At 36.9% G+C, this 23,593-nt stretch overlaps 1 protein-coding gene across 7 annotated transcripts in view; it reads right to left on the bottom strand.

Moving 5' to 3' along the window:
* Positions 1 to 23,593, bottom strand: part of LOC128890468 (protein kinase C and casein kinase substrate in neurons protein 1) — a 70,851-nt gene that overhangs the window by 11,248 nt on the left and 36,010 nt on the right. For 5 of the 7 annotated variants that reach the window (XM_054148977.1, XM_054148983.1, XM_054148980.1 and 2 more), the window contains exons 2-3: positions 1,886 to 2,277; positions 893 to 1,081 (exon numbers count right to left, since the gene is read on the bottom strand). In XM_054148977.1, the coding sequence (XP_054004952.1) occupies positions 893 to 1,081; positions 1,886 to 2,248 (552 nt within the window). In that variant the 5' untranslated portion in view covers positions 2,249 to 2,277. Of the gene's footprint in view, positions 1 to 892; positions 1,082 to 1,885; positions 2,278 to 12,893; positions 12,910 to 20,471; positions 20,631 to 23,593 lie in introns of those variants that run through there. The other 2 variants (XM_054148978.1, XM_054148979.1) reach the window with 2 other exon arrangements.

Here is a 23,593-nt window from a genome sequence, read left to right as displayed (position 1 = left end):
AATTTCGAATTTATCTACACTGCTCAAAATTAAATTTACTGTGTGGTATTACTGAACAGACTGTTTACTTTGTTTATTAATTTATGATGAGACAAAGTGGAATCAGCTGAATTCAAGATGAAGTGGATGTTTGAAACTTGATTTGAAGTAAAATAGTGTAATTATAAAAGAAAATTGTATAGAGTTTTACTCGGATAATGAAATATTAATTTTTTCTTCCATCACTACATCACATCCCAAGTAAAATAATATAAATAAACGGGAAATAGTACACAGGAACGATTAGCTTCAAAATTGTACAGGATTTTTGCACGATTATGGGGATGGGGAAACCTACTAGCTTTGTAGATTTACTTAGACTGCAGATCTTCATGCAAATTCATATTTTCACAGGCACAGAAAAACATCAGAAACGTAAATCAAAGTATTAAGCATGTATCATGTTCCAAACGAAATATCTTTGCATTCTCGTAGATTTCCCTGTATTTTCATTACCTATAAATGCACGAACATCCGCAGTCTACTGATCGTTTAGCCTCGAATACATAAATACTAGAAACAATCGCATTTTTTTCAAAATAAACTCGCACAATAAAGTACTGTAAATCTTTCCCCGAAGAACGAAGTTATTTATTCCGGAGTCAACCCGAAATTATTTTGAGCAGCGTACGATCGAACTCTGGGAAACGTTTAACCCACTCGATCTCGAGCACCGATGCTTCCAAAAACCTTTTAAAAGCGAACGCGACCGAGGAATGACTGTGATTCAGATAAGTATGGAACGTAACAATTGCGCCGTTCGTCGATAATGAATGAGCAACGATGGTGTAACTTTTCATTACTGTAATAGACACAGAGAAAGAGAGACAGAGACTATGTACCGTCGATTTACCTGGTCTGGGGAAAGCGAACTGTCAGCTGAGGCGTTCCTCTCCATGTTCGCGGCCGTTCGCTCTGTTTTACAACTATTGTGGTACTCGGACTTGGATTTCTCGACCTTCTGCAAGAGCTTCACCCAGGGCTTCTGTGCTTTCTTGAAAGCGTCCTCCATCTCCTTGCGTTCCTTCAGGGTCATCATCGACTGCAACGAAACCAGATCAGGCGTTAGTGACAATTACGATATACCGATACAAAGAAGCAGACAAAAATGGGCGAAAATTATGGCAACGAAAGACAAAGTGACGTGGAGAAGGGGTTACTTTTACTTCTAAAGAACCTAGACACTTCGAAAATCACTTTTTGAAGGCTCTAAGTCTTTGAAATTTTATATTAAGATAACTTAGACTGGTTATATTTATATTATATTTATATATATTATATATATTATATATTATATTTATATATATTATATATATTATATATTATATTTATATATATTATATTATATTAGGCTTTTATATTAAGATAACTTAGGTAAGAATACTAAGGCTGGGAAACCCCGTATACTTAGGACTTCTTAATATAAAATTTCAAAGACTTAGAGCCTTCAAAAAGTGATTTTCGAAGTGTCTAGCTTTCCATATTTGAAATTTTGCATTCGGTCGATAGTTTTGGAGTTAGAGCGCTGCATCACTAAGGCTGGGCCTGTATAAACAAGTGCTCGTTGGAGATGTTTCCTTTCAGGATTAACGAGAATGCTTGTTAATTTTCATCTATTAGGTTGTCCCGAAAGTTTCTTTCGCGAGTTGCACCCAATTATTTTATGTGGTCGTGTTTATATAAATAGACGATCCAATTTCATAGATACTCATGTTGTAACAGTAATGGAGCAAAATGAATCGTGCACAATTCAGTAATGTAACATAAAACATAAAATATCGTGCATGTATTACTTATTAATAAAGCGAAAGAAACTTTTGGGACAACCTAATAGAAATACGCGTACCTTGTGATACGTGTCTTTCTGCCACGTTTTCACTTGCTGAATGATGTCGTTACAGAGATTCTCTTTGACCCTGAGATGAAGATCGCATAGCCTGTCCGATTCGACTAGAACGCCTTTCCACGCCGCCTCGGTGGTACCATACTCGGGGCCTTTCTCGATCTTGTCGTTCCAATTCTTCGACCAATTTTTCAAAGCTTTCGCGTAGCTTTTTTCGATTTCCGCCCTCTCTTGGACCAAAGCTATCAAGCTGTCGCAGAGCTTGTGCCCGTCTTCGATTCTCTTGGTCGTTCGTTTGTAGTTGCCAGGCTCCCAAAAGGAGTCCGAGGTTGCTATCAGCATGTTATCGTCGCTGTGATGTGACATCCTAGCCTAAGTCGAGAAATTCCTTTCACCTGCAACCAGAAAATCGTCGTGTCATTTTAAACACCTACGGTTTTACGTGCATTTTTGCTTTTGAAGCGATTGGAAGCGAGATATGGGGGGAGTAGGGAGAGTGGAATCGATATCTCGATTACGATCACTTCTATCGAAAACATGTGCAGAACATAAAAGTCTCTAAAACTAATTTCCAACAACTTTGGTTATATATATTTTTACTGTAAAAGTAATTTTAAGTAAGATATGAACAAAGGTAGCAAAAGTGGGGTCGATATCTCGACTACGACCACTTCTATCGAAAACATGTGCAGAACATAAAAGTCTCTAAAACTAATTTCCAACAACTTTGGTTATATATATTTTTACTGTAAAAGTAATTTTAAGTAAGATATGAGCAAAGGTAGCAAAAGTGGGGTCGATATCTCGACTACGACCACTTCTATCGAAAACATGTGCAGAACATAAAAGTCTCTAACAAAAATTTCCGACAACTTTGGTTATATGGATTTTCGTTCTAGAAGCAATTCTAGAAGCAATTTTAAGGAAGATAGGATACGCAGCTCCTTTCTTAGCCCCACCTCCCTCTTAGCAGAAAATTTGTGACGTTACGTAGCTTATACTTTAAGTTGGGCTACTATTTGGACTACTTCCAAATTTCATCGCAATCCCACCAGCCACTTTTCCGTGACGCGGTAATAAACATCAAACACAACTGAATTTTATGTGTATAGATGTTAGAGGAAAAGACTCCAACTTCAAGGTTAACTACCACCTAGTTATTATAAAAAGAATCTAATACTTCACTGACCTAATTACACAAAATGATAACAATATTGATTCCTTCCTTCTTTCCACTTTTTTAAATATTCTTCTGTATTCATTCGAACCACTCACAATTTTATTCAACAAATAATTAACCTGCACCAGACCTAACTCTCTTCTCGTTTATACGTCATTTGACTGTTCGACGACAAAAGAATGAATCTCGCTGGACACGGTAGTTCGACGTTCCCACGTGACGCTAGTTATTTGTTTATCTATAAATACTCCTTTTGAATGCTATAGTTATAGTTGAATAGACACGCTCGAGGTTACCGTTTCTTACAGCTGTTATCGGCGGCAGGTGGTGATGGATGCGTAGGCTGGCTTCGTTCGGAATGGAATTTTCTTCATTGTCATTGGTAACAAAAGACGAATCTGAACTGCGTCACGATGAATTTTTTCATTTTAAAATCCCATAAGTCACAGTTACGCTGTATCTTTTTAATTGAATTAAATTAAAATTTTCTTCTCCAACCAGAAATCTCAATTTTTTATAAAAGTTGTGGCAATACGAAATATAGATTGAAACATCTCGATTACTGTCATCACGAATAATTTAAACTACAGTTCTGTTTTCATTTCACTTGTTTAGTTTTTTACTTTAATCATTGTTCCATGGACTAGATAACTTTCCGAAGTAAGAAAACAAATTCCATTTGCGGTTTTTCTATGCACCGGGGAGAAGTGTACGATAATTCACGGGACAGTGATTCTCGTCAGGATTTAATTCCTCTCTACTTTCTCTGAAGCTTTCGACTGGACATTTCTTGGCAAAGTGCCGATGATACTCGCATGCTCGATGGTAATAGTCCATTGTGCATCTTCCATGTAAATCCTGTCCCAAACTTTGCTCCAGAAACACGGTTGAATAATATACGACCTATTAATATGCAATTGTCTAGGCGTGATTATTCTGCTCGATATCACAAACATTTTAAGCCAATTCCGAGGAGAACTCTATATTTCCTTGCTTAATTAATTAGTCACGTATATTCCTCACCTAATTAATCTCGTATTTGGTTTGTTAGTTATTCATTATGGTACGGAAACGAAGAGTTGTGGACTATGATTAAGATTAAAATAATTTGAGTGTCTTTTTTTATTTGTCGAATTTTTAAAGAAGCTTGTCTCACATTCTATATTATGATATTGCCCTTCTTCAGATTATCATAATTGAAAGAAACGCATGACTAATAAATGATTAAGAATATAACAATCATTTTGTTGTTTTTATTCATTTGTGGAATGTTTAAAGAACCTTTTCTCACAATCTATATTATGACATTGGCCTTCATTAGATTGTCACAACTGAAACAAACACACGACTAATAAATCTTGGTTTTCGTATTAATCTCGCTGTCATACGTTTCTCCTTTTCACGTTTGTTTTTAATGTCCAGATATACTTATCAGAGACTTGCATGACAAATGTTTTATTTTTAGTCATTCCATAATAAAGCAAACGGAAAGAAATCTGTGAACTGTCCATGGTTGACGTTCACGACGATTTTTACGATCGCATCGTAATTAAATCGATACTTGCGTAAATGTCAGTCGATTTACTAAATTTTGCAAATATTTTACATAATGCGCCACGGTGCAAAGTAACCCAAAGTAATGGGAATCATGGTAGAAAGTGTGAATTACCTATCTGTCTTTTCGCACATTAGAAACGACTAACTGGGCTAACAACCAGGCAATTAAGGACACGTTGACGATTATGCTGCAATGTCTGTTGCAAATAAAATGACTGTTGAACGGTCACATTTCAAAGGAGCGAAGAATAACCGTTTCAATTTCCATCTTTGATGCGATGGTGAAACGTTGAATAATGAACATTCTACTCGAGACACAATACTCGTTAACAGAGCTCAATTTGCTTCTGTAACAAGATAAAAAAAAAACGAAATATGTTAAAACAAATGATCTAACGACATCGCTGATTAAAGTAAAGATTACTCATTCATAATACACCAATAGTGTTGGTTTTCCTCTGACAAGATATTTCAATATTTTTATTGAAATTCGAGATATAAGGAAACAAGAAGAGTGACGAAACAAATTGTAATATATTAGGTTGTTCTAAAAGTTTCTTTCGTAATTTGCACTCAATTATTTTGTGCGGTAGTGTTTATATAAATAGACAATCTAATTTCTTAGATGTTGATGTTGTAACAGTAATGGAGCAAAATGAATCGTACACAATTGTGTATGTATTACTTATTAATAAAATGAAACAAACTTTTGGGACAACCTAATAAAAATAAGGAGAAAATTAATTATCCGTAGAGGAGATTTTAGATGCAAAATCAAAGAACAATGAAGGCATTCGATCGTTTAAAAAATCGACTCGAACGGAGCATCTCGAACAAACGCTCTGAAAATTGAAATTGAAAGTACACAAATTGTTCATCTAATTTTCGTTTACAAGAGAATCGACCGCGTATCGATTTCAGGGAATTATAAAATCGACTCAACGCTTCCAAAGTCCAATTGTTCGTTAACACGTCGCGATCGAGATGCTTGGACTGCAAGCTCGGCTCTTTCATTGAAACAATGCCCTCGTTAATGGGGCCACAATGCGTCGATATATAGCAAGGGTCAAATGGCACAATTGCACGGGTATAAGTCAGTTATGTCAACAGCTTACTGGACGTATTTAAATGGACGTTCTCGCTCCAGGTTTCGTGTATCGAATTACTCCAGAAGACAAGAAACGATGCTTGTTGCCACTCGTCCGTAGAAACGTAGCAATTAATTAATTTCCAGAGCAACGTTCAGCGTCAATTCAACCTTCCCGTCTTTCATCCGAGGCAATTAATACGAAGTTCGCTCTCCGTGGCATTTATAACTCGTGTTCCAGAAATGGCCAACGCAGAGCGCTGAAAATTTTCAATTTAGAAATAAACGAGGTTTATTGTTTCGCCGGGGAACCGTCGAAGTTAATTTATTTTTAGAATTCTCGATTATTTTTAGAATTCTCGATTATTTTTAAAAAGGTAAACACAATGTTTTGAAATTGAAGATCTTTAGTACTGTTTGAAATAAACGTTACGTTAGAGAATTTTAAGAAAAAGAAATTGTTATTTGTATACTACAATATCCTTTGAATTCATACAGTTCCATTTTCTATATGAAGTTTTATAATTGGAATTTGAGCGTAGTGTTTGGAAAATTATAAATCATGAAGATAATATTTTCATTGGAAATTGCAGAAATTGGTCGAATCTTAAAAAATCAGAGTATCATCATAAGTTACTCGGTTTTAACAAAATAGCTTTGCATCTTTCAAGTATTTAATACTCATTATTCTACTTCTGCTAAAGATAATAGAAGACAATATAATTTATTCAATTTTCTTACTTTCAATGGAGTAAATAAAAAGAAATTCCTAAAAAAAATTAATATTAACAGTACCTAACAATATCGCAAGATCTATTTCCTAATACCTCCCTAATCCTACCCTTTGCGTTTCGACACATCACCCCCGATCTCTGAAAATAAAATAAATAAATAGCCTGCGAGAATCTAAAACGAGCAAAAGTGGTTGGAAAATCGGAGGAGGCAAAATAAAGGACGAAAAGGATGAAGAAGAAGAAGAAGAAGAAGAAGAAGAAGAAGAAGAAGAAGAAGAAGAAGCGTGGGCCGAGGAATGTTGTCAGGCCAGCCAAAGGCCTTTAATGTTTCAACGAGGAGGAGAAGGTCGGATCAAGGTTCCTCCGAGTTCGATTTTCGGCGTGGAACAGGTGAACGAAATGGTTTCCTGTTTCACCTTTCACGTTTCACAGACACGCACCAACACACCTGCGAGCCAGGCGGCACTGCACCTTCACCGGTGAATCCTTTCAGTGTTCGCAGGAGACCACGGTGGAATGAGTACGGTCATTCCCAACCGTGGAATGTTGCCCTACCAGCTCGATAAGCGCAGTGTACCTGGCGATTTCGTAGGCGCCACAACTTGCGCTGATTAGTTGATTCTAGGGTTATTACTAACCGAAGGAGAAGTTATTCGCGAGTCGAGGGGAACCTATTAGCCTTCGCGAATGCTGCTAGGAGTTCTGGGATAAGTGACATCGGAGGATCGCTGCGGAGATGTGGGAAAATAGGAAGATGGGGATCTACGGTTTGTTCTGTTTCTGAGAAGTACGCGGAGGAGAGCTTCTACCTGCAGCTAGAGTGGATGCGAGGTGAAGAGCGGTCTTACTGGGAGCATTGAAAGTCTTGAATTTTTCTGTAACTTGGGATTATACAGACGGAGTGGTTGTTGTTAGGGAACGGACGTCTCTTTTCCTAGTTCACGAGAAACTTAATAATTCAAAGACGTAAACAAAAATGAATTTGAATTCTACAATAATAAATACTATATCAACCGAATCTTTTGTGAAATCTGAACGAGTATCTCGCCATTGCTCGGAGAACTCGACTAACTGATTTCTGGATTATTCAATACACAAGCTTCTATTATGGAATATTTCTATTATACGATGAATCAAGAATATAAAACGACGTATTGTGTCAGCGTACAATGACGTTATACGACGCTTTTCTATTTATAAAAGGCATACGTGGCGCTCGAAACGATTTTTCCTCGTTTCAAGATCGTTAAAAAGCTGCATAATAATACGCTTTTAAATGCAACCTCATTTTCATATATTTGCATTGTGTACCATTGTGTTATCTTCTTACACGAGTCATTCATGTATTAAAGCCTACGAAACGTTATAATAAAAAAACAGCTATCGATCTTCATATTTCCATAAGTCGACGAAATTCTATCTGGTAGCGTCATAGTCGTTTTATTTCGTCACCGTCAACGTCTACTCGGGAAAGTGTCTTCCTACCTGACTAATCCCCGACTAAAAGCATGTTTCGTATTTTTAAAGTAATCTCGTTCCGCGTGTCACGATCGCGATTTGTTTACATCACAAAAATAGCAGATCGAGAAACGAACTCTTAAAATAGAAACTGCCTAAGAATATTCTATTCTTTAATAAATCACGCGAATAAGAGAAAAAAAAAAAAAAAATATCGCTGGCGCTTGTAATTTTCTAATCGCCGATGATATCATGTTTGCTGTTCTCGATAAAGCATCGGCGCGTTTGCGTATTGCAAGTGCGCGAAAGAATGTTGATAAGATACAGGGCGTCGTAAATAGACGTGACCAACGTACTCGTAAGCAGATGACGAATAAAGAGACGTTGTGTAGCCTTTTGTGCGCGACGTTCGTTCGACTGGAAAATGATTCGGATGATCTTTATTCGTTCAACGTGGTACGCCGTTTAATCGTGTATTTTTAACGAGCAAATAATATAACAACAACACAAATTAAAATAAATTATTTAGGAGGATTTTAGTCAGGCACTAGGAAGCGCTTTCATTTTAACGTTTCGAGACATCAGATTTGAAAATGTACAAATTAAGGTTTTCCCGAAGAAGTTCTCCATTTTTTTTTTTTTTTTTTTTTTTTTTAAGTATTATCATTTAATTGTAATCATCTGAAAGTATAGAGTCAGATGTTTTATAAAGGATTTTTTATGAGGTGGCCTTCAGGATTTTGTTTTTCGATATCAAAATGTAGACATATTAATATAAATGCATTACGTAAATTATATTCCGCACCACTTGTGCTCCATTAGGAAACAAAATCCCGAAGCTTCTTTCGGAAAACCTAATAAACGTTCCAGGTAGCGGAAAGGCGGTTGAAAGTTTAAACTTTTGGTGTAAAAATAACGGCGACTGCCGCAACTGGGTTGCGCGGGAACGTTATTTTTATATTTCCCGTATATATAGCTTGGCTATAGTAAATGAACTTGCGCGTACGTTCACCTTTCTATCTGTAAGTAAAAGTACTATCTTGGAGGAAAAATGTTCATTTTCAGGGACTGATATCAAATTTTGTGAAGTCTGAAAGAAATTCTAGACCCTGAACCGATCCTGCGTTTCTATATTAATTACGTTATTTTATTATCTTTAGACCGTTCGGATCCGATACTCGATTTTACCTTTAATCAATATTTCACGAATTTCTTTTGTTTGAATTGGAGCGAGTATTTTGTACGTGGTATACTAAATCAATGATTAATGTTTGCTTCATTTTGTAAATATTTATAAGTGAATTTTTCAAGTATATTACTACAAACAACAAGCTAGAGTTGTAAAGAGAGAGTTGTAACATTTTCACGCCTGATATTTCATAAATAACAGCTTGTAAAATGATTAAGTCCTACACGGGTTTACGCGTTCAAGTGAATTGAATGAACGGAATATCAACGAGAGAGAAAAGAGTGGAGAGCGAAAACTACTTAAACAGATTGTTAGCCAAGACACTGATTTCTAGAGATCACAAATCTCGAGATGGGAACCGGTGTCGTGATACGCAACGAACAATACTGAGAATGCGACGCCAGAGGAAATGGATGGCCTTAAAAGCCTCGCACACGAATTGCCACGGAGGACGTAAGGAATTTACGCGTATCGAATTCCTTTTGTACATCAAATGCCCCTCATCTTTTCGAACCAGCCGGAAATAAACCTAGCGACCCATTTTCTCCTTAACTACGCAACGACAATGTATAGGAAGTCGCGCGGAAAAAGATTCGCAACTGCGAGACCATCGCAACGAAAAAGCCCGACAACATTCTGTTGTAGATCTTCGTTCGAATTTTGTAGGTCGTTCGAAAGGATACATCGTCGTATGGTAAATTAACGAAGACAGATATGGTAAAATATTTCTTGATACACCGTTTGGTAAAATGAACACATTGGTCGCCAGAAGTGGGTGACAGGACTTTTCATTAAGAAAGCGAAACTTGATAATAATTCCAAATTGAATGAATAATTCCAAAGGGTGAGGCAATAATGAAAATAAATCTGGGTAGGATTCGTGACGACGTTAAATAATTATTCGAGACGAAGTTTTAACTTTGTAGGAATTTTCACGAGTTTTGGCCTGACAGTCAACGTGTTAAAGGAAAAGGTAATTAAGGCGATCCAATGAGAAATATATTAGGTTGTCCCGAAAGTTTCTTTCGCGAGTTGCACTCGATTATTTTATGTGGTCGTGTTTATATAAATAGACAATCTAATTTCATAGATGTTCGTGTTGTAACAGTAATGGAACAAAATGAATCGTGCACAATTCAGTAATGGAACAAAATGAATCGTGCACAATTCAGTAATGTAACATAAAACATAAATTATTGTGCATGTATTACTTATTAATAAAGCGAAGGAAATCTCTGGGACAACCTAATATTAATTGAGAGAAGGCTACTGATAAGTAAAGAGTTTTCCAAAAGGAGCTTCAGGGGTTTATTTTCTCAACGGCAAAATAAGTCTGTTAGTAGCATGTTCTTATCGACAGTTATCGACTGCTTTAACGACTGATTGTTCTATTTTAACGATATCGTGGTCTGCGTTATTGATAGAGTTTGTACCAACAAATTGCTCTGTGTTACCAACAAAATATTAGCAAAGGGTCTCTACTGATTCTAAAAATCGTCTTAAGGTCGATTCGGACTATACGACACGGACCGTCACGTTTCGGAAACGACACGTACCGGCACCGACACGACAAAACATATATTCACACTATTCCCGTTGACGGAACGTTCAGGTCGGTGTCTGTTAAGTGTGTATAGTTCCATTAAAGGTTTATTTACACATATCCGTAACGTGTCAGTTCCGTATCTATTCAGTTCTGTAATGTTCCATCAGTGTCAGTGATTTGAAATATTCTTCTGTTGTTTTTGAATGAGCATGTTCACACACGTCCGACACCATTCCGTAACGTTATTGATACTGACACGTTACGGATATGTGCAAATAGACCTTAAAACGCGTGTTTTAATGTTTTGTCGTGTCGGTGCCGGTACGTGACGTTGCCGGAACGTGACGGTCCGTGTCGTATAGTCTGAATCGATCTTTAGTATCAATATCCTTGCCTAAGACTCTACACAGTCCTATTGCAAGCATCTCTAAGATGACTTATGAAGTAAAATCTAAATATCACACGAAAGTTATCGTGATTGATCACTCTTTCCTGCGCCACTCAAGGGAACATCATTCCTAGCAAAAACTACTTTTTCTTCACACAGTTCGATCATCCCCTCGACGTTAGGGTGTTCAAAGACACCGTCAGACCCGCGAGGAAGCGATTTCTTCAAAAGACACACACACACACACACACAGGTTCGCACAGTTTGCGTATCCCCCAGGTACCGAGGACATGAATTGCCCTACGTGTTGCTACAGAAAGAGCCTCATTTCCCTCGCACAATCACGTTGGTCAGACTCTTTGAAGGTCTGGCCTAGAGAGCTACTTCGAGGAACCAGTTAGGAACTTCGCGCGAGGGATTAATCCATAGCCTATTTATTCCCGGTTGGTTTGTTTCTTGTAAAATTCATACCAATTTTAAAACACGCTATTCATTGCACAAATCGATTAACGACAATAAAAGAAAAAATTGATCAAAATGGCCTCTGGAATAAATTATTCATCAGCCAAAAAAAAAAAATGTTGTCGTTTAATAGTGACCAGACCATACCAAATGCTTCGACACTTAAATTTAAGATTTTTCAAAAATTGGAACTGATTGATTTGTGCAGTGAACGGCTCAACTATCAACCATCAATGGAGTGATGTGTCTTATGCACGAGATATGTCAACAGAGCTCCGTTATTTTTCATTTTAGCTTGCGTTTTCAATACCGAGCGAACGTTTTTGATGAATTGGCAGTTTTTCAAATTTTCCAAGAGGAAAGTGCGAGCGTGATTCAGACGTTCAATGATTTTCTTGAAATCGGAGCTAGCGAAACCGCGGAGTCGACCGCGATGAATGAGCAAAACGGTCCGTAGCTAAAAAAAAAAAAAAAGAGGAAGAAAAGAATTGAAATACAAATGTGGGTTCAATGAACACGAATGGCTGGTATTTCAGCAGATGCTGCTGTTTTTTTTCATCGCGATGCAGCTAGGTTCGCGAGCAACGTATCCAAACGGGGAAACATTTTTTTCCAGGCTCGCTCGTACGCGATCTTGCATCCTCAGTTATTATTTATCGATATGTAACCGTTCCTCTTTCCGAGAGCTTCGTAATCGCTAGATAAGATAAGATCGCGATTACTGTGCGTTATCGCGAGATTCTTATTCAACGGTAATTTATTACAGACTTTTTTTTTACGTGTATCGTCTTGCGAAGGATCGCTAACGAATCGGCTACCTTGACGAGCGCGATGTTAATAACTATCGAATCGTAATCTATGCACGCCTGCTCGAAACGCGCGACGTTTGACGTCATCTTCTGCACTTGGAAAAGAACGAGATATCGCGTAGATAAGGAGAATTGTCGAGGATGTAATTACTTACGCACTTCTTGCGTTCTATTGTTTTCACTGTTGTGATTTTCCATTTAGAAGTGGAAGAATTGTTTAAAAAATTTGCGAGAACGATTAGGATTGTTCGTAGAATGCATATCTTTGTTTCGTGTACAATTTGAAAAAGACAAAGTATACTATGTGAAACAATGGAATTCGATATAGTGCTTTCAAAATATAGTATTTGCGAGAAAGTATCTCGTTGTTAATAATGAATAATTGAGCCGTTTATCGAACAAATCGATTAACGCCATAAAATAAAAAGTCGTGAAACGCGATAAAATAATGCACATTGTTTTTTAAAATTCTCTTCAGGAAAGGTATTATAAATATAACAAGTTCGTGACTGTACCGAGTGCTTTGACACGTAAATCGAAGATTTTTCAAAAAGTGGAGTTGATCGACTTGTGCGGTGAACGGCTCAATTATGATGAATACCTGTGGTTAAAGTGTTTCATTGGAAATTCGCCGTAGTCTGTGTTAAGTTTCCGCGACTTACCTGAAACAAAAAGGAAAAGTCAAGTTAGTGTTGGAGAAAAGAAAATTTGGCCTCGATTAAATTTTTAGTCTACCTATTGTGCTATACGATACTGTTATTGGACCATGGCGACGGTAAACACTGATAATAGTCTTGAAAAAGTAGGTTATTGTTCCACTTTCAGTTACTATCGAGTCTAGCCCTGCTCTGTTGCACGAATTTTATTTTATCTTTTGGAAAAGAAATAATTTTTTCAGGAGGTCCATGAATTAATTAATACTACATCTAATACGTTGATAAATCAACACATAAGAATTATGTCAGATTTGGTTTGTGGGTTAAGGTGTAGATGAACTGTTCACGCGCGGTTTACACTACATAAAGTAAATATTTATTTACGTAAAGATACATATATAAATGAACTTGAACTATTGTCGCGATCGTACGCATAGAGCGCATAAGGAACAATAAAAAACAATCGACATCGGCCGATGTCGCTGTCACGATCCAAGTAGTTGTCGATATATTTCCTAACAAATTATAATTAAAATTGAATATTTCCTAATTTATATTCCGGTCACCGTATATGCACAAAAAGGCTAGCTCCTCGTCTGCACATTAGAATACAGAATCTGGTATTCAAACTGCCAGTTGCTGGATCGATATCGCTGGTAAGGTCCACAGCAAGTCTTCTTACTTACGCTCGAATGCAAGGGGTGTTCCACAAATTAAAGCAATGTCCGCGACAGTGCTCTATTTCGTAAAGGAAATGCACTTTTCCACTCTGGCTCCAATATATTAGGTTGTCCCGAAAGTTTCTTTCGCGAGTTGCGCTCAATTATTTTATGTGGTCGTGTTTATATAAATAGACAATCTAATTTCATATATATTCGTGTACAATTCAGTAATGTAACATAAAACATAAACTATTGTGCATGTATTACTTATTAATAAAGCGAAAGAAACTTTTGGTACAACCTAATATAATACCAAAGCAGAAACTATACGAACTGATTTTTATTAAACGTTTTCAATAATTTTTGATTGGTCATCTTTATACATCTATTTTTATCTGTCAAATTGTTTTAGTATAATTAATTTGTATCCGGAGTCTTTGAAACACCTTGAAGTCTTTGTATCGATAAGAATTTGTTAACAAAAGTACAATTTAAGTTGTCTATCGTTAGTTTCGTGACGTATGAAAAATAAAATCGTCAAAGAAAGAAATGCTCGTTAGAAATGGCCTTTTCAGAGTTTTAAGGGTTGAAAAACATGAGACACGAGGTGCAATTAGGCCAAGCTTCTATTGGCCTTGGACAAGAAGCCTGTTAATTTGTGACGTCGTATATACTGTGTGCGAGATTGTGTTTGGCTGGGTCACGATACAGAAATCGAAAATTAGGAATTTCGTCGCCAATCAATGGATCTGAATATATTAGGTCGTCCTAAACGTTCGTGCCATTTATACTTCTATTTCTCAAATTAATATGTGAAACATACTCTCAAGTGTCACAAGAAAAGATAATCTGTCTCATTTCACAATAGTTTCTCACCTCTCTCAGATACTCATTATACCGTTACTAGAAAATTTCTGTGGTTTTTTATTAAATTTCGACACAGTCTTCGGCACGAACTTATGGAACGATCTAATATATACAAAATTTCGATAGATTCATTGATTAAATTCTTCTAAATTTAATATTCCTTAACGTTATTAAATCTGTATCAAATTTGTCTACACTGTCTCTTATACAGAAGTAGTAATTATTAATTAAATTTGAGTAAAATTGAATGAAATTCGAAGTTGCATTTCATTCCAAAAAATTTGTTTCAAATTGATTACCCCTATAATAAATATCCCAAGAGATTTTTTTTCCAACTCTCTATCAATATATACACAATGTCAAATTGTTTGTCCTCTACTAGCAGAATTGTTTACATTTCTTTGTAAATTAACGCCAGGAAAACTGCGTTCATTTTCATCACTTGCGTTATCAAGGTTGATTACGAGAATGACTACACGAAATCTCGATGAAACTTACCAAATTCCGGGTTAGATAAGAAAGAAAAATTCACGCGTGGAGTTTGACACGGTAACGTACACCCAGAGACGTTGCTCTTCAATTCCAGAGGCTGTCTTGCGAGAACAATAGCGCTTCTTCCGAAGACCAGTTTCAGTATCGATCCAGATTCAAATCTTTTCTTTGCGTTCAGACCTTTCTTCGCGATCCATACACAACTCCACATTCTTTGCTTCAAACACCGTTTCCTTTACATTCTTGCATTCGTCAGAAAGAATTTTGAACCGTCTTGAGTAGGGAATCTTTGACTTGTAGTGCTGTTCATAAATCGTACGGAGTACGAAGTACTATTAACAATGTCACGTGGTGGTTGAAAAGTGACAATTATGGTACGCAGGTCGTTGGTCACGACATGATTAGTGTATTGTAGCCGAAGATTATGCATCAGTAAATGATGTTATGAAACAGTTCTTGGTATTGCGTTCCTGGATAGTGGCAATATTAACGATCCAGGTTACTCAGTGACCTGAACGGTGTGAGGGGGGGGGGGGAGTGTTAACATTTAAATATCATTGTGAAAATACACTGGTCGATGTTATCAGAAAATTATAGTAACTACGAAGGTTCCATATGAATTGAACATTTAGTGAGAGTACTATTATATGAAACATTAAGCATTTAATCATTTTTTAGATTTAGTAAATCCTTCAGATGTAAAATAAGTTAGTTATTTTGTGCGAATTTTATAACAGCATTTTTAACTGCATCTCGACTATCAAAGGCGTACACATTCTGATTACATTTTATCTATATCTGTTTATATCTATCAATATCTACATTTATCTATCTGTGTCAACGTGATTACCTAATACATAATAAATATATTTTACTGAAACTTGAATTTTGTTACAATTTAATAGAACCCAAATTGTGTGCACGATATCATTAAATTTAATAATAAAAAGGATTTTGAAAAGAAAAATTTAAGAAAACGTAACTAATCGCGATGTTGTAAGAGTGACACTAATAATTTTCCCCTTTTCTTTCCATCGAGCCACTTTCTGCCTTCCAGCGTCTGCAATCATGGCTCCCAGTAAGTGACTCCCCAGGTAACCGAAACCCTAACAAAAGGTTGGAAAATGGATGAAACCAGCGAGCAGACTGGCACGGGGAAAAAGGTTTGAAATATTCGGAGCGTAAAGGTTCCGACAAATCTCGGCCGAGTCAAGTTGCCGCGTCGCCGAGACTTCATTTTCACTCGTCGTCCCAACGAAACGCGCATGAACGAGTCTGCGACGGTTTGACAAGTTTGATAGCGTCGGGAGCTCCGTATAATATTTCAAACTCCTCAAGTAATCCTTTCAGTCGCGAGCGCGAACACCTTTTGCGTCCGACGCACGCCCCTAACTTCCGAGGCTACTATGATTACAGCGAAAAGGTGCAACTCCATCTTCGACCAGGTGGTTGCCAACCAGATTTCATAATAGACACGATTCTTTATCGTATGCAGCTTAAACTAATTAATCGATTTCGTATTTGAAGGATTTGCTAAATATTATAAATAATTAAAGACTTTGTTTTTGTTACAGTAGTGTTTTCACTAAATGTTTCATTTATATGGAAGGTTTGTGGTTACTTAATTCTCGGAATTTTCCTATAGTATATTTATGAATAAATATTATCATTCACTTGTAAGTAAGATATTTTTGCTTTTACGGTTTAATAAATGGTGTACCAAACAACCACACATAATATATTCCAGTGGTGGTCTACTAAACCCCTGTGCACCTACTTAAAGATTAAATGTCATGACTTAAAATATGAGGCCGCAGCCACCGAAACATTAGTGCCGTACATACATATATGCATAACGTTCCAGTGAACGTGTTAAGCCTTTCGTGACCATATGGACACATGCATCCTAGTCATGGTTCAATTTATTACGTCTACCTTAAAGTCCTCTACACGCTTCAACTCCAGACGTTATAAATAGAACTTTATAACTGTTAGACATTTTTAATAATAATATTAGGGTACACTTCTGGATATACTATCTTTATGCGAAGAATATTATTGTAATAGTGTATCTAAGTTTAGAAGTGATTAATTTCATTTGAATCCTCGCAAAGTGTAATTCAGGTATTCTTAAATGTTCTCAATTTTTAATCTACAAATTCAAATTTTGTCTACAATTGAATTATTTGTACATTTCAATCACAGTAAATATAAATTTAAAGACTCTGCCACCGAAGCTTTTGTTACGAGCCAGAGTAATTCAATAACAGCATCGAATAACTTAAACAATAAATTATTTAAACGAACCGCTACATTTTCTGTAAGGTGTTCAGCACGGGAAATTCATGGTAATACTGTTGCACGTACATCGCAAAGATTACCAACCCCGAGTGCTACCCGAACTAACGATTCCGCAGATTCCTCAGATCGTGATTAATCCATGGCGTTCTTACAGCACGACAAGAGTCTCTGCATTTACAAAACAAGAAAATAAAAATATCCTCGCAAGTATATTCCAGATGCAAGTGCAACGAAGTGTAACCACGGCGCGCATATCTTCGCTGCACACGTAATAGCACACGAAAATAAAGAAAAGGAAATTAACTGCGTTCGCCAGCTTCCAACATCGCTACTTTGCTCTTGAGGTTCTTCGAATTAACGACTTACGTCGCCGCATTCGTCGCCGGAGAAAGTCTGACGTCTTTTAAACCGGAATAATTGGATCTCTTCACTCTGTCCTCCAGCATTCTTTCCAATGAACGCTATGAAACTCTGAACGAGGATGGTTTCAGGTCAGTTATAAAATTAGCACACCAGTAATTATATGGCCAGACGTTCCCCGAGGAAATACGGATATTTCGGTGATAAACCCAAGTATTTGCAATTTAATTTTAGAACTTTGTTGACTCTCTGATAGGCAATATTGTAACGGAAAATTAAAATTAATACGAATAAAGCTAATAGAATAAAATATAAAGAATTTGTTAGAAGCCTCTTTGAAATTAATTTCGTTAAAATAAACACGAATGCTATGGGAACGTGTCTAATTTATTTCTACTTCGAATGAAAGTTTTCGAAAATATTTCACAAGGCAGTGTCATATAAATAATTGCGTTCCACATAACAGATTCTAATGAATTTCGAGCTCGTAACTTCCACGAACCTAATGATGCACCAGACTCGATTCTAACATAGTATTTCATATGGATGGTGCATTTGCTTTAAAAATAAAATAGAAAACGCGAAATTACACGGCGAGGATGAGGTAGGCGCGTCCCGAGGCTGGGTTTTCTCTACCAAGGATAACAGTTAATTTCAAACGGCCAGGAGGCGAGCATGTTAGCGGTTTACCATAATTCAACTGCGAAAGAAAAGTACAGTGCCGGCTGTATGGCTGTGCACGGGGTATTTAGGATGCCGTTGTAATGGTATGCGGTCGTTTAGCTACGTTTTAGAAAGATACTAATTATACGGTTAATTAATGCGAGTGCGCACAATGCTTTGCTGATCTTTTATCAGATTTAATCGTGGAAACACTTGGACGTCGACGATGTATCGCGATTCGTTAACGTGGCCTGCGTAATTGTTATCACACTTGGGTTTCTTGGACACGAGGAGTGAACTCTTTACCGAGTGGCACCGATTTTATTCTTGTTTTATTATTTGATCTTCGACAATGAGGAAAAGATGTTGTTGATATAATCAACCCCTTTTATATTATATCTATTATGAATTATTATTATAAATTTTATCTCCCCATTCTAATCCTTATTGTATGTATTATATATTTGTTTTTGACTAGTCCTTTGTGCGCAATAATAAAATCGTATCGTCTTGACGATCCAGTTTATTGCAGCGCAATTTAAAACACTTACGTACCTGTATTCTTAATTATCCATATGAGGAAATGAGAGTATCACACATGGAGCCCGACATTGAGGGGTTAAATAATTGAGCTATTCAGGCCTGGGTCAGCCGTAATAGATCTTTCTCTCTGACAAAGGGGAATCACGATCGAGCACGTTTTTCTCAGCGAGCAAAGTACTATAATAAAAAAAAAATTCAATATATACCACGCCTCTCTATGTTTCACTAAAAAGACTTTTCCTTGAATCTCCTTTCGGAAAACCCCTTATTCTTCACGCGTATTTAATCTGTAGCTCATGTCCTGGGATAACTGTGGTTTTATATCGACGTCAATTAAGACTTAATGATAAAGGCTCGTACGTACGGTATAACATAGCGATGCTCATACATCACCACGCACACGCTGGAGAACACATTCATCAGAGCGTATCGTTGATTCGCGGTCCCCTATCCACGAGCATCACTTTGAAAATTCCGAGACGAAGATTCGCCACGTTGAAACTATCTACATTTCCACGTCCGCGTTTATTCCGGTTCGTGCAAGTCATTCTAATGAATTTATCCTAACACCAACTACGCGTCACTGCTTCTATAAATACGACTTTCCAGTGGTAGTTTTCACGTCAACGCTACAGTCACGCTATCGTGTTACGTCTGGTGAACTTTTTGCTGAAATGTCCTTGCGGGGGATCACGACTTTGTTTATTCGCGACACATTACGTGGCTCTAAAGTCCGATATCGATTTCGGGGAAACGTTTAGAGTTGATTAAGGGGGTATATATACTGAATTAGGAGGTCTAAAAAAAAGCGGTTCCTCGTGAATTTTTTTAGGATGGAAACAAATAATTAATTCTATCGATCTTTTTATCCTATTTTCATACATGTTTGAGTAGTCTGTAGACATTTTTTCAACAAGAAACATCAACAAATTGAGTCGACTGTGGCGCACATTTGTAAAGCATCTCACAATTAAAACCTGAGAGAATTAAAAACCTCAGAGTTTCAAAACGTAAGGCAGAAACTGTCTTACGAAATTCTAATTGACTTGATCTTCGATATATTTCATATATATTGGGTTGTCCGGAAAGTTCATGCCTATTTGTAAGAAAAATTCAAAGGCATATTTGAATTTTGATGTATATTTATTGAACTATATATGTACCATTTTGTTCCACAACTTTTCCACCTTTTAAGGAATGTACACATGTTATTCGTTTTCATCCATTTCGACGTATTCAGACCTGTACCGCCTAATAGAAATCGGCATGGACTTTCCAGCAGCCCAATATATATGTATTCGATATATTTCGACATATTTGAAAACACTCTGTACATTCTCCCTCTCAAAACAAGAAAAGTATATATATTATATATATTATATAAAAATATATAAATACATATATATCATATATAAATATATAAATACATATAATATATAATATTTCGACATATTTGAAAACACTCTGTACATTCTCCCTCCCAAAACAATAAAAGCGTATACGATTGGCCCATTTTTACTATCACGATTCAGGTTTGAATCGAGTTCACTGCGATAGCTATTACGCGGATAATAATACGCGAACGTACACGTAATCGACGAGTGAAATCACGAGGTGGTAACGCTGGATCTTTACCTTGGCAAAATGGCATGGTTGAGTAACGACCCTCGTTGAACAGAATGTTTTTCTTAATTCACGGGAGGTTGAAACACTGGATATATATATCACTGCCGGCACTGAATCACACGCGTGGTGTCCGGTTGGCAGAAAAAGGCGAGCGAGTCGGGACACACGAATCCGCGAACACAGATTTATAAATAACGTTCGGAGCGGACGCGGTCGACGCGTACCCGCACGGTACCGCGGTCGAAGCTGAACTGACGAACGTTCTTGCTCTCGCTCCAGAACCCACCGGTTATGCCGCGGGTCACCCAGACGCAATATGTACAACTTGCTGGAAGGGATCTTACAGTGGTGGTAAACCGAAACGGTTTAGGACAACAAGGGTGTCTCGGATATACAAAACCGTGTGAAATAAAACAAGAAGAGAAATTCGTATCGGAAAATTAGCGATTCAGACATTTTTAATGGACAATATAGTCCCTGGAAGGGATCTTGTATGATTGTAAATGTTAGGTTCTATTTGTGGAACATTAATACAGTTTATTTCACGACAATACGACTCTCGGAGCTCAGAACACAACTGAGCACGCAGAACCTCGAAGTTGTCGAGTTTGCAATACACATAATAGCATAAAAAAGTAACAATAGATGTCGCGATTAGTGCTACTGGTTCCTACAATAAATTGAAATTATAGTAATTGCTTTATTGGCCAGGGTAACTGATGCCTAGGACGACAGGGGTGTCTCAGATACACGAAATGTTGTAAAACATCACAGCAGAGACGAAGAAAAACTTCCAATGAAAAATTAGCTATCTAGAAGTTTTTGATGGACGATACAGTCCCTGGCGAGACTATCTAACAAAAAAGTTAACGTTGCATAAAAATAACAGTAGTTTTCTTTAAAAAAAAAAAGATTGCAACGTTTATGGCAGCAAAGTGCGCAATTATCATGAAACAATGACCTATTTATGGGCGAGGAAAGATGACAAATCAATGGACCTTTGATGTGACACGAGCGGAACCAAGATGGCGGAGCTCACGAAGGTTGCCGCACGGTTTGACCGCTAATCGATGGAGAACAGAAGAACTTGCGTAACCGCGACTCAGCCGTCATAAAAAACATATTTACTTGTGGTGCTAATTATGCTGACGTTCACGTGCAAAGTCGTCTACGTATGTACGTGCGCGTATCGCAAATTGGTCAAGGCTGAGGATTTTTCGAGTACGACTCACCGATACCTATACCATTCTGGAGGAAATACGTGGTGTATCTTGCAAGGAAACGCAACAACAAACTTGCGTCAACAATTGTATCGTTTAAAATTAAACAAATAGTGCGCCCAAATGATCTTACAATATACAATTTGAGAAAGCGAGGGCTTTATTAATCAAACTAATTTTATCGAGTAAAATATGTGAAATAAAAATAATTATAAGCTATAGTGACAATTATAAATATTAGATTGTCCGAAAAGTTTCTTTCCTTTTATTAATAATTAATGCATACACAATATTTTATGTTTTATGTTACATTACAAAATTGTGTACAATTCATTTCGCTCCATTACTGTTACAGGATCAATGTCTAAGAAATTAGATTATCTATTTATATAAACACTGTCACAGAAAATAATTGAATGCAACGTACGAAAAAAACTTTTAGGGCAACCTAATATAATTGTAAATGTACACCGACGTGTATCTTTGGTAGAGTAGTTAACGAAAGATAACAAGAGAGAGGTGTAGCTGCGTTACCAATAACAAAATTCAGTTTCGCTGACAGAGCCCATTGGTAAATTCAACAAAAGTAATAATTATTACTGTTGCGTAACGCGGAGAAATGCCACCGAAGCTCAATCAAACTCGCGCATACGCGCTGTAGATGCCACAACACGGACCATGTTGGTCAGTTTATCCGAAGCCACGTAAATTCGTTACCATAAGCAGTTAGGAAGCTTGTTTTACACAGAAGTACTTCCGCGTTTTCTTCCTGCGCATCTGAAATGCCTTCGGTTGCGTTTGTTAACGCAATTTATCCAATCAGTGGAAACTTATGTTTAGCAAAATAAAACTGCGCCTTGCCTCTTACGAGCATATAAACATCTACAGATATTTAATTACATATAATGCACTGTTACATTATATACGTATAATATATTATATAATATATACGCATTATATATATATCTTAAGGAAAGTAATGTCGTTCTGCGAATCTCGATACTTATTTATCATTGATTTTTATTGACTTTGAATTGAAAGTTTGCGCACTAGATGGCAAAGGGCTGTTGATAACGAGGGTGATTACATAATTGCCTTAAAATAGAAATTTCTAATATATTTTTATATATTCCTGTTTAGAATTATTTATTTTCTACTCAAAATAAAAATTCACTCAAATAAAATAATAAGATTCTTCACTAGATCCTTCGATAAGCATTTGTAGAGGTCTAAAGTGTACCTTTTCAATTTTCAATAAAAGAGCCCAGATAAACTATAATAAATAAAACCACCAAATTTCGTTCGTATTCCTATCAGCTCAATCAACGAACCGCGCGAAACGAAAAATCGTTCGGTCTTGTTATCCATAATCGAGCACGATAAATCTACGAGTAAATACGACAAGTGAAAACCGGGTTATGTTTCGTGTCTCTATTGATTAAGCTACCGATGAAGCATACAAAGGGGATTGGCTTCCTCGTCGAGCAGAGGTTGATGGGTCGAGAGGCCGTATTTGTGTTCAATCCTGTTATAAATCTGACGATGATTATATTGCACATGGTAAGGAGGACCGCTTGTGTATATAATCTTTACATAGATTTTCCCTTCGTGTATCCACGGTTAACGAACTCTCGGCGAGAGTTCAACACCGCGATGGATACTCGACAATGATGCGCGAATTCCAAGTAATTGTCAGCAATCGAGAATGCCAATACTGATCCTACTTTATCGCTGTACGATGGGCTCCAGTCCATAATGATAAAGTAGCGATGAATCTGAAGTGACGGAATGGACCACACCTAAATGCATTCATACGAAATTTGACTGTGCAAGAAATACAATATTTACAGAGTAAAATAAATTCCTATTTAAGTTCAATTTTTGTAGGTACATTTGCAATGATTTAGTTTT

This window comes from Hylaeus anthracinus, unplaced genomic scaffold, assembly GCF_026225885.1.
Source record: "Hylaeus anthracinus isolate JK02 unplaced genomic scaffold, UHH_iyHylAnth1.0_haploid 12000, whole genome shotgun sequence".
Taxonomy (NCBI): domain Eukaryota; kingdom Metazoa; phylum Arthropoda; class Insecta; order Hymenoptera; family Colletidae; genus Hylaeus; species Hylaeus anthracinus.
Note: the sequence above shows the minus strand (reverse complement) of the source record. Positions and strands in the feature narration are given on the sequence as shown.